This window comes from Sitophilus oryzae, unplaced genomic scaffold (assembly GCF_002938485.1).
Source record: "Sitophilus oryzae breed Bouriz unplaced genomic scaffold, Soryzae_2.0 scaffold_1395_pilon_pilon, whole genome shotgun sequence".
Taxonomy (NCBI): domain Eukaryota; kingdom Metazoa; phylum Arthropoda; class Insecta; order Coleoptera; family Curculionidae; genus Sitophilus; species Sitophilus oryzae.
Window position 1 is genome coordinate 1,003,387 of NW_022146054.1, and position 15,709 is coordinate 1,019,095.

General features: G+C 36.3%; 1 protein-coding gene across 1 annotated transcript; it reads right to left on the bottom strand.

The window, feature by feature from the left end:
* Positions 1-5,809: 5,809 nt before the first annotated feature.
* Positions 5,810-15,441, bottom strand: LOC115875726 (NADH-quinone oxidoreductase subunit B-like). The gene is made up of 4 exons (XM_030891240.1): positions 15,222-15,441; positions 10,648-10,789; positions 7,278-7,436; positions 5,810-6,014 (listed from the first exon to the last, which is right to left on the bottom strand). Exons 1-4 carry the CDS (start codon positions 15,412-15,414, stop codon positions 5,834-5,836), a joined length of 675 nt encoding a protein of 224 aa, XP_030747100.1. The 5' UTR covers positions 15,415-15,441; the 3' UTR covers positions 5,810-5,833.
* Between the last annotated feature and the right edge of the window lie 268 nt (positions 15,442-15,709).

Consider the following 15,709-nt stretch of genomic DNA (forward strand, 5'->3'; position numbering starts at 1 on the left):
AGAAGGACGGTTCTATGTAGATGATCTGTTCTAGGTTTGAACCTCTCTTCTTTTTTCCACTAGGATTTCCTTAGCCATTTTGCTTATTTCGTCCCAAAATATTTCGTTCTTCAGCATGATGTCGATTAGGTTATCTGTTAGTTTACCCACTTTCTCCTCTACAGTCTAATATAGCTCCATCTTGCGCAATGGAAAAATATGTGTTCGACATTACATTGTAACAACATAATTTTTTTTACAGTAACGAGAAGTATCCGTATCCCTGTAAGGTGGAAGCGTTTAAAATAAGCTTCAAAGTGTCCATGTCCGGATAATTCATATAAAACGTCTTGTCCAGCTTGCTGTGGCTTCTTCATTAGACCACCCTTCTTGCCATGTCTTCATCGTGTTCTCATATGATCCTTGCTTTTTTCTTTCCCTTCTTTTTCCAGCTCTGCTCGATGAGCGGCTAATAGATGTATTGGAATTGGTTTGGTTGCTCAATTGTTGTTATGGTTAATCTCAGGAATATTCCCCTTCCCCTTCCCAAAGATATTTCTTCATTCAGTCTTCTTAGCAGGTTTTCCGAGCACATTGAGAATACATATAGGTCTGTAGGATTTGTCTGAGCTTTGGTACGGTTTTACCTCTTTTTCTATGAGTACGAGTCGTGATATTTTCAATGTTTTAGGTATTCTACCGTCTACCAGGATATCTACCAAACCAAACCAAACCAAACTACCGACGACAATGTGCAGTAGTGTTAGGTCTAGAATGACCTCCATTGCTGCTCTTGGACATGTTCTCATGGCACCTGTGATACAGATTCATGCCAGTCTCTGTACTTTGCACAGGTTTTGCCTTGCTGTACGTTGCTCTAGTTTTGTATACCAAGCAACTGCTCCATAAGTAATCATGGGTCTTACTATCATGGTATACATCCAGCGCAAAATGTTAGGGGCGCAGCCCCACCTATTTCCCGCCAGTCTTCTGCATATCATGAGAGCCTTTGTGGCTTTGCTGGTAATGTTCTTAATATGCCTGTTCGAGAGAAGTTTACTATCCAGGGTTATTCCCAGATATTTCACTTCCTGTGGTGGCAGTATTTCCTTTCCATCTAGATAGATTCTTTTCAAGTTTTTCAAACTTCGCTTTCTGGTGACTGGCACTACTGCGGTTTTATCTACTGCGGTTATACTCAGCCCGACAGTCCCGCACCATCTCTCAGCGATGCGGAGTCCTCTTTGGATAATATCACACAGGGTGCCTTCATGTTTCCCCCGTGCAATGATGACTATGTCATCTGCATACCCTATGCAGTGTATTCCCGCTAGAGTTAATTCTTCCAGTAGTTCATCCTCTACCAAGCTCCACAGGGGAGGTCACTCCACCTTGTGGAGTTCCTTGCGTTGTTTTAACAACTACAGTTTTTTACCTATCTCAGCCTCTGCTGTTCGTGTTGAGAGCATTTCCCAAAACCAGCGAATTATCGTACTGTTCACCCCTCTTGTTTCAAGAGATCGCTTGACCACCTTGTGAGGTATATTGTCAAACGTCCCTGCAATGTCCAAGAAGACACAAAGTGCTGTTTCTTTGCTATCCAGGCTTGCCTGTATTAGCTCAGTTAACTGGTACAGAGCAATTTCTGTGGATCTGCCCGCTCTATATGCATGCTGACTATCGTGCAGTGGTTTAACCTGTAGATGATTTACTCTAATATGGTTGTCCACTACTTTTTCCATCGTTTTTAATATGAACGATGTGAGACTAATAGGCCTAAATGATTTGGGGTTAGCCCAGTCAGTTTTGCCTATTTTGGGTATGAAGATGACTTTCGCTCTTCTCCAGATGGTTGGTATATATCCCATCGCTAAGCTGCTTCTTGTAATGTTTAATAGATGGAGTGTAGCTATTTCCTGACCCTTTTTTAGAAGGCAGGAAAAATCCATATACATTTATCACATTTTTTTAACTGTAGGGAAACTTGAGGATGGGATCCTGACTATTAAACGTGTGAACACCGAAGACGTATCTCCCAAATCTATCTTCCTTTCAAATAACAACTTAACTTACTAACTTAAGAGTTAGTAAGTTAAGTTGTTAATTAACACTAACCTCGACACTAACTAATACTAAGTTTGCTTAACTAACACTTGTTAACTAAACACACTTGTTAATCTAAACCCAATCAATAAACAAAATGCCATTTTTTTTCATTCCTTAGCAACCTGCAATTACTACTTATTTTTGACTCTAACCCTATAAATTATGCGGTATAATAAATAATAAAAATGTAATTAGTAAATCTCGAACTCTAATGAAGTAAATCTGTATTTCCCACTTTCTCGCTCGGCAGAGAATATATAAATAATTCCTCAAAACTTGCTGTTGTTAATTATAGCGGCAAACTACGCAAACAAAGCTGCTATTGGAAATTTACATGATGAATGTTCCCGTTCGTTGTTCCTCCTCTAATTTATAGAATAAACTTCGGCGCACGTACCTATATTAAGTTATAATGTTCCTTTAATGCGTGCCGCTACATGAATTTTAAGTTATATTTGGAGTAGTTTCTTTGTAATTTATTTGGTTTCCATATCGCGAGAAGAGCGGCAGGCGTGGAAGATAAATCTTTTATAGATTGTTTCGTGCTGATAACGATATACTGGTGAATTTTATTATATAATGCACATAGAACGAATGTTTGCCTATATGTTATACGTTTAATGTCTTTGATATTTTGATATATTTCTAGTTAATATTAACTCTCATTTTCCATTCAAAATAAGTTCTAACTCTTATTTGTAAAATATATTCAATATGACCTCTCGGACGTCTTGTTATAGTCTGTCTAACGACAAGATCTTTGACAATGATAGACGTGTCTTTCATTTTAATTTCATAGTGGTTTATTTTATTTTTCAAAAAAATAAGTTGGTACAATTGGAACGCATAGCGGGAAATTAATATATTTAAAATTTGACTGACAAGTGATTACTTCAAAATATTGTGAATTTTTTCACAATATTACTGTATAATACTGAAAAAATGTAATCGAGTTATTTTATTAAACAAAAAACGGTATGCGTTAATACAAAACAAACAAGAACAAAACACCATATTATACCAAAAAAATATAAAAAAGAACTATTTCTTACTTTCCAGCTTCAAGAAACTTCGCTTTATTATTAATAAATAAAATATAAAAAAATTAAAATAATAAAATACAAATTTGTAATATTCCACAGGAATAAATTAAATAACATAAATAAACTAAACTATTTTATTAATAATAACGCTTCCCAAATTTTATACCTTTTGCTTAAAGGTTGATTAATTAACTTTAATCTTATTTTTTAACAGTACTAAAAACTAAAAGCCATTACTTACCAATCGTGTAATGTCGACATTTTACAGCTACTCCAGTTTTTAGTATATGTTTAGTACGATCCTCGTACCATATACGAGATGCACTTATCTACGACGAGATGGTATACAAACTTTATTGATGGTAACTTTATTGGTGTATAAGACTTTCTGCCTGGGCAGCGAGTATTAACTATAAACTGTGCTTTGGGTCTACAGTTAATTTTCACTCGATTTTTCCTCCACCTGACTTCAAAAGACACTTAATAACACGAATCAAAATGCATCATCTTCCAAAACGCAGGGTATTTGACATAAGTTGACACAAAATGATAACCTATAATTTGGCAAGACTTTGACAAACCTCAAAAATCTTAAGTCGAGTTCATACGCATCGGCCGCGGCGTCCGTTTGTCGTTCATCGTTCCGTCAAACTAATAAAATTGAAATATGATCTGTCATTTTTGAAATAAGAGTATATCTATGTAAATATGACATTGACAATTGAGAGGTATACTAGGTTTATCCTTCTAGATATAGGGTATCTAAATCTATATAAATTAATTTGACCGATGGTGTGCTGCGCCGCGCCGCGCAGTGCCGGACGTTCATAGTGGGTTACCTGTAGGGTTGCCACCTGCCCTTTTTTGAAAAGGACAGTCTTTTTAACAAATTAGATAATTAGACTTTTTTTGATTTGACTTTTTTTGACCTAAAAAGTCTTCTTTATTTACGTATTTTTCCTGAGAAAATTATCTACAGCAACCAGCAATATTCCTTCCATCCAAATTTAATTAGACATGTTATACAACTTGTACACAAAAGTATTAATTTTTGCGACGTGATTGCAATATAAAAAAGTCATTTTAACGCCTAGGCTAAAAGTAGAGCACTTTTATACATACATACATACTGCCATTACTCGCTGACGAGTATTTGACACGCATCAGAAAATGGTCACGCAAGGCGTTTTCTTTCATGAGCTTTTCTGTGACTGAAAAGCCCGATACGTGATGTTATCTCGCTTCCGCACTCCAGGCATTCAAAAATCTCATTGCTTTGTTGCCTCTTTATTTTTTGGTTGTCGCTGTTACCTGCCTTTACAATTGTTCTCCATTCTGTTCTATGGTAAGCTGTTTCTTCCCACTCATTTTGCTTGTTAATTCCCTTTAAGCTTTCGTGGAAAATATCCTTGTACCTTTTGAGTTGTCCACCCGGCCTCCTCTTACCGTCTACAAGCTCACTGTAAAGTAGAGATTTTGGTATGCGGTTTTCTTGCATTCTGCATACATGACCAGCCCATTCTTAAGTGGGACTTTGTAATCATGACTTTAATACTCTCGCAGTTAGCTTTTTCAAGGACCGATACGTTTGAGACATGATGGAACCATTTTATTCTTAAGAGTTGTCTAAGATGTCTCTGTTGCAACTTGTTCAATGCGTTCATGCGTCAGCGGTACGGCACCCCGGTTTCGCTTCCATATAACATGGAGGGAATTATTATCGCTCGGTACACCGCAAGTTTCGTTTGTGTGCACAAGTCATGATTGTAGAAAACCCTGTCTTTTAATTTCCAGAATACTCTTGTGGCGCTGCTAATCCTGTGCTGAATTTCAGAGTCGATATTGGCCTTTTCCGAAATCAAATTGCCGAGGTAATTGAATTCCGCTACATATTCCAATAGTTCTTCTCCGATTTTTATGGCATTGTTGTGATCTTCCGGGGGAGTGCACATGATTTTAGTTATTTTATCGATGTCCAGTTTAAGTCCCAAAGCCTCATATGCCCATGTATATGTGTTCAACATTTCTTGCAATTGCTGTAACGTATTTGCAACTAGAGCACAATCATCTGAGTAATGGAGTTCTGTGATAAATCTTGTACGTGTTTTTGCCCTAAGTCTTTTTATGTTGAACAGACCGCCGTCGTATCCGTATCTAACGCCCAAACCTCGCTCCTGGAGTTTGCTGTCCACTATAATGGAGAGCGCTACCATGAATATATTGAATAGGAGAGGCGCTAAGACACATCCCTGCCTAAGCACAAAAGTTCGAAAATATATTATTAAACTGACATCAAGTGTCAAATTCAACTAGTGTAACCATACTTTCTCTATATATAATTACTTCCAGGGTATTACTTTTAAATCTTTCTATATTATTTGCAATGTTGGAAATTATTTAAAAAATTATTTGTGAATGTTTAAAAAAAAAATAGCATCTTCTATTCGGATTAATAATTACTTTTTGTTCTTCGCCTGTAATGTCAAACGTATAGCCTCGCCACAAAAAGTATCATTTTTAATCCAGTACTGAAAATATTTGCACTAATTTATAACTCACCCTGTACCAATAATTGCTACTTGGCGCTAGCTAAATTAAAAGTAATGAAGAACGTAATGAAAGAGTATTTTACTAATGAAAGAAAAATTTATTATAAATAATATAAGAAGTATTATCAAGTATTGTATCTAATCTATACAGTATATTCATTTCGCATGATTTTTTCTATACCATGCTTGTATAGAATTTTGTCTCTTCGCTTTTCGTTGGAGCATTAAAATACCATACATTAATGCTTCAGCGGTTGGAGGACATCCTGGGACATAAATATCAACGGGTACTAATCGATCACATCCACGTACTACAGAATATGAATAGTGGTAATACCTAAAAATATAGTTAAATTATTAGTTAAACCGAATAAAGTATCAAAGTAATGTCCAATAGAAAGACCAAATCATTATTGTGTTTTTTGTAATGTTTGGAGTACTATATTAAAATTAAATAGGTATACCATTACAACATAAATTTCGTACTACACTTTACCTACGACCATAAATAAAATCAAGTCTTGTGAAAGCAATGTCTAAGGTTTATTTATATTTTACTTTTGTGTACAATGTTTTATAGTTGGATGTACTTAAACAGCCGTTAAACGGTAGCCTACTAAAATGCCGTTAATAGATATTGTGACGTCGTTCATGTCGGCGGAAAGTAATGCCTAGCCATAAGCATATTGCAAGAGCACCTGTGGGTCAGTGGCTGAGGCTATCGCTTCGTAAGCGGATGGTCCGTGGTTCAAATCTCACGCCGACCAAGTCTTTTTTTATATTTTTTTTGCTTATAGCGTGATCTTATTGCATTGGTTTCACTCTTTTGGGTTGGATTGGTTTAGTTATTTGGCGGGTTGGCTAGCGTGGTTATTTGGAGGGTGTTAATTCTTGCGTTGGTTATTTGGTGGGGTTGGTTATTTGGTGGCGTTGGTTGATTTTTACTAATTTATATTTGTTTTTTTATATTTTTTATCAGTGTCGAGAATTAGATAACTCGTTATGAGGAGGGATACTGACTGTATGGAAAGACTCATTACACAGGGCAAGGTTCCAGGAAAAAGACCAAGAGGCCGCTCGTCCTCCCGATGGATAGACCAGCTATCAAAGATCACCCACAAGCCACTGCACATGCTTGTAGATGAAGCACAAGACAGTGAATTATGAAAACAAACCTCACACATCACCTGACCACTACATTCCTCTTGTAGGAATAAAGAAAGGGGAGAGATCACTGCAGACAGGACTCCGGAAGCGGCCGATGAGAAATTATATTGGTAAATACGGGTGTGGTGGGGGCATAAGGAAACAAAAGAGCGATTAATGTGGTGCGTGCGGCTCGTTCGGTACGCGTCAGTGTGCGCAAAGTACGATTCGTGAGGCGCGTGCGGCGCTGGTCAGTGTGCGCGTAGCTTATATCCGCTGCGCCGTAAACAAATACCAGCGCGCAGCGGTGTAGAACTAAACTAAATCTCGGACAAGTTGACTAGCCACGACGGTATCGAAAGCCCGTGATTTACTAACGAAATCGCCCATAAGGTTGCGCATCTTCTTATTTCTTCAATCAACGGTTAAAGTGTACATATTTCAATATACTTACCCACCACCATTTGCACAACTGCCCATAGAAATAACCCATTTGGGTTCTGGCATCTGATCATACACCCTACGGAAAGCTACAGCCATTTTATTGGTGACCGTACCTGCTACGATAATTACATCTGTCTGCCTTGGAGATGCTCGAAATACGACACCATAGCTGTTGTTATAAAAGCAATAAATAAGTACAATTATAAGCAAAATAATATTTTTTAGTAATATGTAACAACTGCTTTATCTGGGAGTTTAAAGTTCAGTTGATCAGATAAAAGGAAAGAAATAAGTATTTAGTTGAGTGCATTATGGGTATTTTTATGTAACTCTTTATACGATCAAATAACTACATTATGATGAAATCAAATGTTCCCTCTGTCGTTCGTATGGCCTTTTGAAATCATTTTAGTATGAGTTATGATTCTAAGTATATATCCTATTCTGAGTATGATTCTAAAAAGTGGTCAAAAGTTATTTTCGTAATATGAGATTATATAGTCGGCTTGGGCACCAAAGAACTGGGCCCATGTGGTCAGCAGAGAGTGGAAACTAGAATAATCCAATCTGAATGCTTAAATTATGGCACTATGCCGTTGTTAGAGTAGATTCTACAAATTTCTATTAAAAATATGCTTGCTTTATCTACATAGTCGACTTTAGAAACTTCATTTGAGACAGTGGTGGCAATAATGTACCCAATTGTTTATTAGTTTGCAGGGCCAATCACGTAGTACAGTCCACCATGTGACATATTTTAGTTTAGTCTATGAGAATTCATGTTCAGTCTTATGAGGTACATGTTTTTTATCTTTCTTTATTTGGTGCAAAATTTGTATTTTCCAGTCATTTGGTTACTATCTATTAGACATTAATTCGTTTTAAAATACAAATTTTGCACTAAATGAAGAATTCATCTTCAGTCTTATGAACTGATAAGTACTTTAATTTTATCTAACACTTCATAAGACTGAAGATGAATTGTCATAACCAATAAAAAGTCAGATATATTATCTTATAGGTTCGGGCATTTTTTTTTGTTGTTTAGAGCTATTCATTGCTGAAAAAAAAATTTATACGCTGTGACTCCAATAAATTCAATTTAATATTAACTATTATTATTATATTATTCTAGTTGTACAAAACAACAAAATAAAACACTAATTTACTATAATACACCAAAACTCTTCACTTTTGCACTGGACGCGCGTTTCACTAACCATGCATCATCAGCAGATCTTCCCCTAGGAAATGCAAGTCCTTGTCGTTGGTGGGGAAGCTCCTTGTCAGGTGCTGGACGAATCTCTTCTACCATTTTAGCTCGGTCTAAGAAACATCTCATTGTCTTGTCCCTGGCTGTAGTGTCGTGGCCAGGAAATTGCACCAAGACATATGTATCACGATGCCGGACGAGGCTACCCCTGTCCGTCATACCAGCCACTCTCTACTGACTGTGATCATGTCTCGCGGGTAGAGGGTGTGGGGGGGGGGTCTTGGCTTAACCGCCTGGGCCAAGAGGAGACAACCTCACCAAAAACCTAAATCCTACGATGGCGGGACCAAGTCAAAAGGATGCGTGGCTAGATAGAGGACTAGCCATTACTGGCTTCAACCTTGGGTATCAGGGGGCACTCCATTGTATTTACCCCTTACTTCTGCATGCGGGGCTCTGTAGAAGTGGACCGACTATCCCTAGCGACTCGTGGGAACAGTATGATATCTAGTATTAAAAACACTATCGATGAAGCTGTGGGGAAACACCCTAGCGACACTGGAAACATTACAAATGAAAGTTCCAAAGGACCAAATCCAAAGGAAATTACAGGAGGGGCGGCTAACACTTGCTTGGCATCATCCTCTACAAGTGGCACAAAAGCTACCACCTTCCCCAGCAAGGGTCGGGAGCCTACCTCTAGACCCAATAAGCGATATAAGCTACCGTTTTGTCTACCCGGCCTGGATCAACCAGGCGGGCTAAACGATCCTCTGAGAGCAGGTCTTAGCGGAGCAGAAGCACGGAAATACCTCCGACTGCTCCACGAAGGACTTGCTCCAGAGGAAGCAAAAGCGAAAACACTCCTCCGAAAAGGGGGAGTAAAGAAACCAAGAAACAACCTGACTCATCTCCATCAAAGAGCAAGAGAGGGAGCAACCTCTCACCTCTTCTCCGACAGGGAGAGAAAAAAGCCAGGATGGAAAGCCGTCCAACACCGGGAGGCAAGCAGGGACGTATCACCAGCTTTGCCGCTATTGCTGGACAAGTGAAAATGGCCGTGCTGCCAAAGGGTTTCCCAGAGGTTGCTCTGACCACCGACCAGAAAACGTCTCTAGAAGAGGCTATATTGGACGAAGTAGTGGTGATCGGATTGCAACACAACGATCTACAAAATGTGGGTCAGCTGCGTTTTGCGGGGATACACTTTCGGGTGGGCATGATTCTCATAGATTGTGTATCTCAAGAATCGGCGAATTGGTTGGTGGAAATCGCACCTAATTGGCAAGGGCCGGAACTGGTTGCAGTAAAGGGAGAAAAAATTCCTAAAGGGGTGGCCATCACGGTCTTTCTGCCGAGGAGCAAGGGGAAAGACACCACCTACCTGCTGAGCCTTATCCAAGGTCAGAACTTCAATGTAAGGACATCGAGTTGGCGAGTCATCAACTCGAGGGAGGAGAGTCATGGTCAGGTCCTCACAATAGGAATTGACCTCAAATCCAAGGAGGCAATAATAAATAAAATAATAGAAAGAGGGATATATCCTCTATTATAGGTACGGGACAACACCGGTATCAGGTCTAAGGAGAGACCAAGTTAAAGAGGTGGAGAAAATGAAAACAGATCCTCCACCTCACCGGTTCCTCAGCCGGAGGTAAGCTCTCCGACTGTGCAGAGTGGCACGGAGGGCAAAACTCCAACCGTTGAAGGGTGTGTACCCTCGGAGGAAGAACTGTTGTCAGAGGAGGATGGGAAACACCCTGTCCCCTCTACAACAGGGGTATGATGGGTTATAGATTGTATGATGACTCAAAGAAGGGGAGGACAATAGATCTTTAAGGTCGCAGTGATTAACCCCCCCCTCTTACTCATTCTACATTCTGCGCAACATCATCAGCAGATGAAAGTGACTACTAAAAGTTTTAAAAGTTTTTATCATCTGCTGATGATTCTAACATGATTAGCGAAACGCGCATCCAGTTCAAAAGTAAAGTGTTTTAATGTATTTTGGCGAATTAGTGTTTTATTTTGCTGTTGTAAGACCAATGGTTTCAACCCCCTACTGTAATATAAAAAACAAATCAGTTTTATTATTTTCGTAAAGTAAGTAAATCAGATTTTTTTGACCTGGAAAAAATGGATTATATCTATTTAAATTGGTTTATACCGGTCCATGTCATATCTTGGAGCTGCAATGTGCATCATTTCCACTGCGCAACATGCCAATCCAAACGTCATGGGCCATAAAGACCTAGTTCTGCCCCAATTGAGTAAGTCATCTAATCTAGCCAAGCTGTATTCAAACCATCCTGGAAGATTATCGATAAATAGAACGACAAATTGTATTTATACCGACTTAGTATATTGTATATGTAAAAGTAATTGGATCCCAATCCTGTTGGGAACATGAAGGGAAAAACACAGGAAATTTGATTTTTATCGTTTATACTTACATGCTAGAATACAGTGTTAGAACATGTTATTAAGCTTATAGACTAGTGATGGGATAACTCGAGCGAAATAACCGACATCGCTCGATTATGAACGAGCGATGCAAATGACGAGATACAAGCGACGAACGCAAACTATCCTAGAATGAAATAAATTGATATCCGATTTTAATGTGACATACTCGATCAAAAGCCGAACGAATTTTCTACATACATTGCAGGTAGCAAATTTATACGACGCGACGCCGCGCGCCGTATATACAGGGTTGTTCACCACATACGACACGGAGTATTGCAGCTAAACGGCTAGATTTTTACAAATTGTAAGTTTTGGGTTCATTGAAGGACTATTAGAGCTACAATTTAAAAATATTTTTACAAGATACAGAGTGTCCCAAATAAATAAAAAATATCAAAGTTGTATTTTTTTAAATCGAACACCCTATATATTATTACATTTTTAGTTTCTACGATTAAAATAAAGGTAAATTTGATTAAGATTTATTACACTTAAACCTTACCGTTTTTGAAATATTTTCAATTTTGTGAAATTGCAGTATAAATTTTAAGGCTTCATTTCTCCGAGGGTATCAAAGTTTTTAATACTAAATATTTACTGAAATTTATTTATTGATCAGTTATTGTATTGCAATAATAAAAACTTTACTACCTTATACAGAGTGTCTAAAAATTTATTTTAAATAATTACTAGCTTTAAAAATGGAAGCAATAACTTGTTTAATTTAAATGGAACACCCTGTATATTTTTATGCGAATCAGATGCACAATTTAATTGTCTATCAAATTGTATTATACCATTTTTACCTATCTCTTCAAGTTTCAAGTAGAAAATGCATTTTCTTGTAATTTAGAACTCATTTATCAATATACCCATGGAATACTGACATTTTAGACTATTTTTAAAGAGTACAGATACTAATATTGTCGACTTAGTTCGTTTATTTCATTAAAAAAGAAGAAAAAAACTGTTTAACCTATCCTCGCTGTTAAAGAGGACCAATTAATATGATTTCAGTATTCAAACTACAATTAATTGACTGTTTGCGTTGATTAATAATAATTGCTCCAAATACTAAAAAACTGAATTATGTATGTGTATTAGACAGTGTGGTAAAAGTAACACCAAAAATTATATTTAATTTGTTGACAAATGCTTATTTATAACAACAGAGACGTTCATTTTGTTAACTTACTATTGTATTAAATGACCTGTTTATAAATTGACGGTTGTTATTAATCGAGTTAAGTTTTTGTCAAAAAAACGCCTTTCGCAAGAATTCGGCATACGTTCGAGTACGATTTTATTAATATGGAGGAAATATTAAAAAAAGCTGAAGAAACACGACAAGCGTTACTTCCACCTAAAAGTGAATCCATTTACAAAAGGAATATAAAAAATACCTTCAGTGGTTGGGACAGAAAAATATTGTAGGAGGGAATGCCGATGAAAGTGTACTCTTGTAAATTTATTATACGTAGAAAGTACTGCATTCAAATCCACATTTATGCAGAATAATTTATTAAAGAACACAATTAAGTATGTATGTTAAATTGTATTTAGTTTCGGAAATACTGGTGGTAAATTTAATTAATGGTATAACTTGTTTATAAAGATTTAAATCGTTTTCTTTTAGCATGCACAATTTAATTGTAATATTATTGTATTTAGTAAAACCGATAATATTAAGTTTCCGTAGAAAATGCATTTTGTTATAAAAACAATCTAAAATGTCAATATTCCATGGGAATATTGATAAATGAGATTAATTATAAGAAAATGCAAATTTTTCTATGTAAACTTGAAGGTATAGGTAAGATATAGTAATACAATTTGATTAAACAATTAAATTGTGCATTTGTTCATAAAATATACAGGGTGTTCTAGAGGAAATTAAATAATTTCATTATTCAAACTACATAAAATTAGACACTCTGTATAAGGTGATATAATAATAATTATTGCAACACAATAACTGATCAATAAATAAACTGAAGTAAATATTTAGTATTAAATAGTGTGTTTGATATCCTCGGAGAAATGAAGCCTTAAAATTTATTATTATATTTCGTAAAATTTCTATTTCAAAAACGGTATTTATTTAGAATAATAAACCTTTATCAAATTACCTATGTAGTTAATCGTAGAAATAAAAATGCGGAAATACTGGTGTTCCATTTAAAAAATACAACTTTGATATTTTTACTTATTTGGGACACTCTGTATCTTTTCTTTTATTTTTAAAAATGGGCTCTAATAGTCCTTCATCGAACCCAAAACTAATAAATCTCATCTGTTAGCTACAATATTTGTGTCGTATGTGGTGAATCAAAATGTATAATATCCGTTGCGTATCTGAGGGACAAAATTTTACGAATTACATCGACAATGCTTTGAAATAAACTAAATCAAGCGATCAGGTAAGAAATGGTCGCTTGCTACTTGCCATTCATCACCGAAAGAATATGTGCCCTGATTCACGCAACTTACTGGGTGGCGTATTTAAAGTAAATAAGTACTTATAAGCGACGGGCGAAAACCCGTATTTTTAACTACGAGTGATATTTCGCTCGAGCGATCACTCGGTTATTGCAATCGCTTGAAACTCGAGTATTCGATTATTGAAATTAATCGTTTTTTTCCCATCGCTATTATAAACGTGCTTGAATCCCAGATGTTCTCTATTTATACTAAAATTACAAATTTACCATGACAAAGAAAAGCAATTTCATAAAGTCTGTAGGTCTAAGGTCCGTTTTCTCAACTATGTCAGAATCATCAGCAAATCGTTATACCGTAAAACGACGTCAGCGATGGCTATGAAATGACGATCGATGACATTTCCCATATAATTTTACATATAAAATGACAGCAATCTTCATTTCATAGCCATCGCTGACGCCGTTTTTATTCGATTATAATGGTGTTTGACTGTGTTCATCTTTAATAACCAAGGTACCCGGTACGTAAAGATAGCTAAAGGTTTTAGTCTTCTCTTGAAGATGTCTATCATGATTAGTGAAACGTGAGATCACAGTTTAAAAAACCCGTCTAATACACCAGCAGTGGCGGATACAGAGGGGGGTCCATGGGGTTGACCTTCCCTAAAATCTATAAATTGAGTTAAATATTAGGGTTTTGGGTTAAAAATGGCGCTCTGAAAATCATATTTTACATTACTTCTTATTTGACCCCCTTAAAATAAATTCGTGTATCCGCCCCTGTACACCAGCCTGTATCTGTTTCATCGACTTGACTAAATCATTCGATAAAGTACGCCTATTTGACATTATAGATATACTGAAAGAGAAAAAACTGCCTGATAATATTGTGGAAATCATCAGAAAAATAAATATCGATAACACAACTAAAGTGAAAGGAGGGAATAATCTAACACAAGACATACCAACACCAGGAGGCATTAGACAAGGAGACAACCTTAGTCCCTTCTTATTCAATGTCTTAATGGACATCATCATAGAAAAGGTGACCTCGATAATTATCGGTTATCGAATGGGACACATCAGAGTTAGCATGGTGTGTTATGCTGATGATACAGTCATCATCGCGGAGACAGAGGACGATATGCAGAGACAGCTTCATAAATCTTATCAAGTAAGCCGAGAATTAAATATGATTATCTCTACATAAAAAAATAAAGGTTTAACTTTCTCTTAACAGCCGGTAAGATGCAAACTGGTAGTAGAAAACAAAATTATTAGCAAGTATCACAGTTCAGATACTTAGGAATAAATATGTCGTACTTACTACCATGATCCAGAGAAAGATCTGAGAAGCCAGATAAACAGAGCAATGGTCATGTCAGGATGTCTGAGGCAAATTGTGTGGACAAACCCCTTCATGCGAACAGACAGCAAAATTAAAATTTACAAGACCTGCATGCATCAAACCAATAATGACCTATGGTATAGAAATCCGAGAGAAAACAAACAAGACCAAAAGTTTAATTTACTACAAATTGTTTTCCCGGCATAACATTTTAAAACAGAAATGCTAATTCAAGATGACTTATTGAAAAATAAAAATTTTGTATGAACATGTTCTCATAATTTCTTTCTTGAAAGCTTTATTTGCATTGAATTATTAAAAATTCTATTTATTTATATATTTTGTATGTAGAAAGTGCATCCAGTAAAAATATATTAAACAAATGCAAGACTTGTAAGAGTCTTGCAGCAAGACCAAGACTAGGGGAGTCTGGATCTTGGTTTTGCTCCATTTGCTCATCACTTTATAATAAGAAAACTTTACCTTTAGTGTCTTGAAACGGTGAAAACGGTCGACGCTCCCCTGGTTTGAACGCTTTATTCATATGGCTAGGAGTTTTAATATCAGTTGCTTTAATTTCTTTTTCATTTTTGCAACTGCAGTTTCTAATTTGGTTTAGCGAGGCAGTTATTAATAAACGGCTTAACGATATAGAAGTCGAGTACATTTTTATCATTCGTATGCTGATTTTATTGGCAGATGTCAATTGACAATGGCAATAGTGACACCTCTGGTGACACTAAATAATCGAAAGATAATCTGTAATCTTTGAGTGAAATAAACTTTATGGTTATGTTTTTGTGGTTGTGTTCCGTTGTAAGGATAGGTTAATATTATACAAAGAATACAGGGTACCGCCTCCCATACGACACTGAGGCTCTAAGGAGAACGGTAGTTTATATCGAAATTAAATTTTGGAAGCATATGTACGTTAATTGAAAGAAATATTTTATAGAAATATAAAGTTATGC

Coding starts and splice junctions, on each gene's coding strand:
- LOC115875726 (XM_030891240.1), bottom strand. CDS start 15,414: ATGATAAAAATGTACTCGACTTCTATATCGTTAAGCCGTTTATTAATA. Junction 7,437..10,647: donor CCAAGATATGACATGGACCG/GTATAAACCAAT, acceptor TTATAACAACAG/CTATGGTGTCGTATTTCGAG. Junction 6,015..7,277: donor AGTTGTGCAAATGGTGGTGG/GTAAGTATATTG, acceptor CTATATTTTTAG/GTATTACCACTATTCATATT.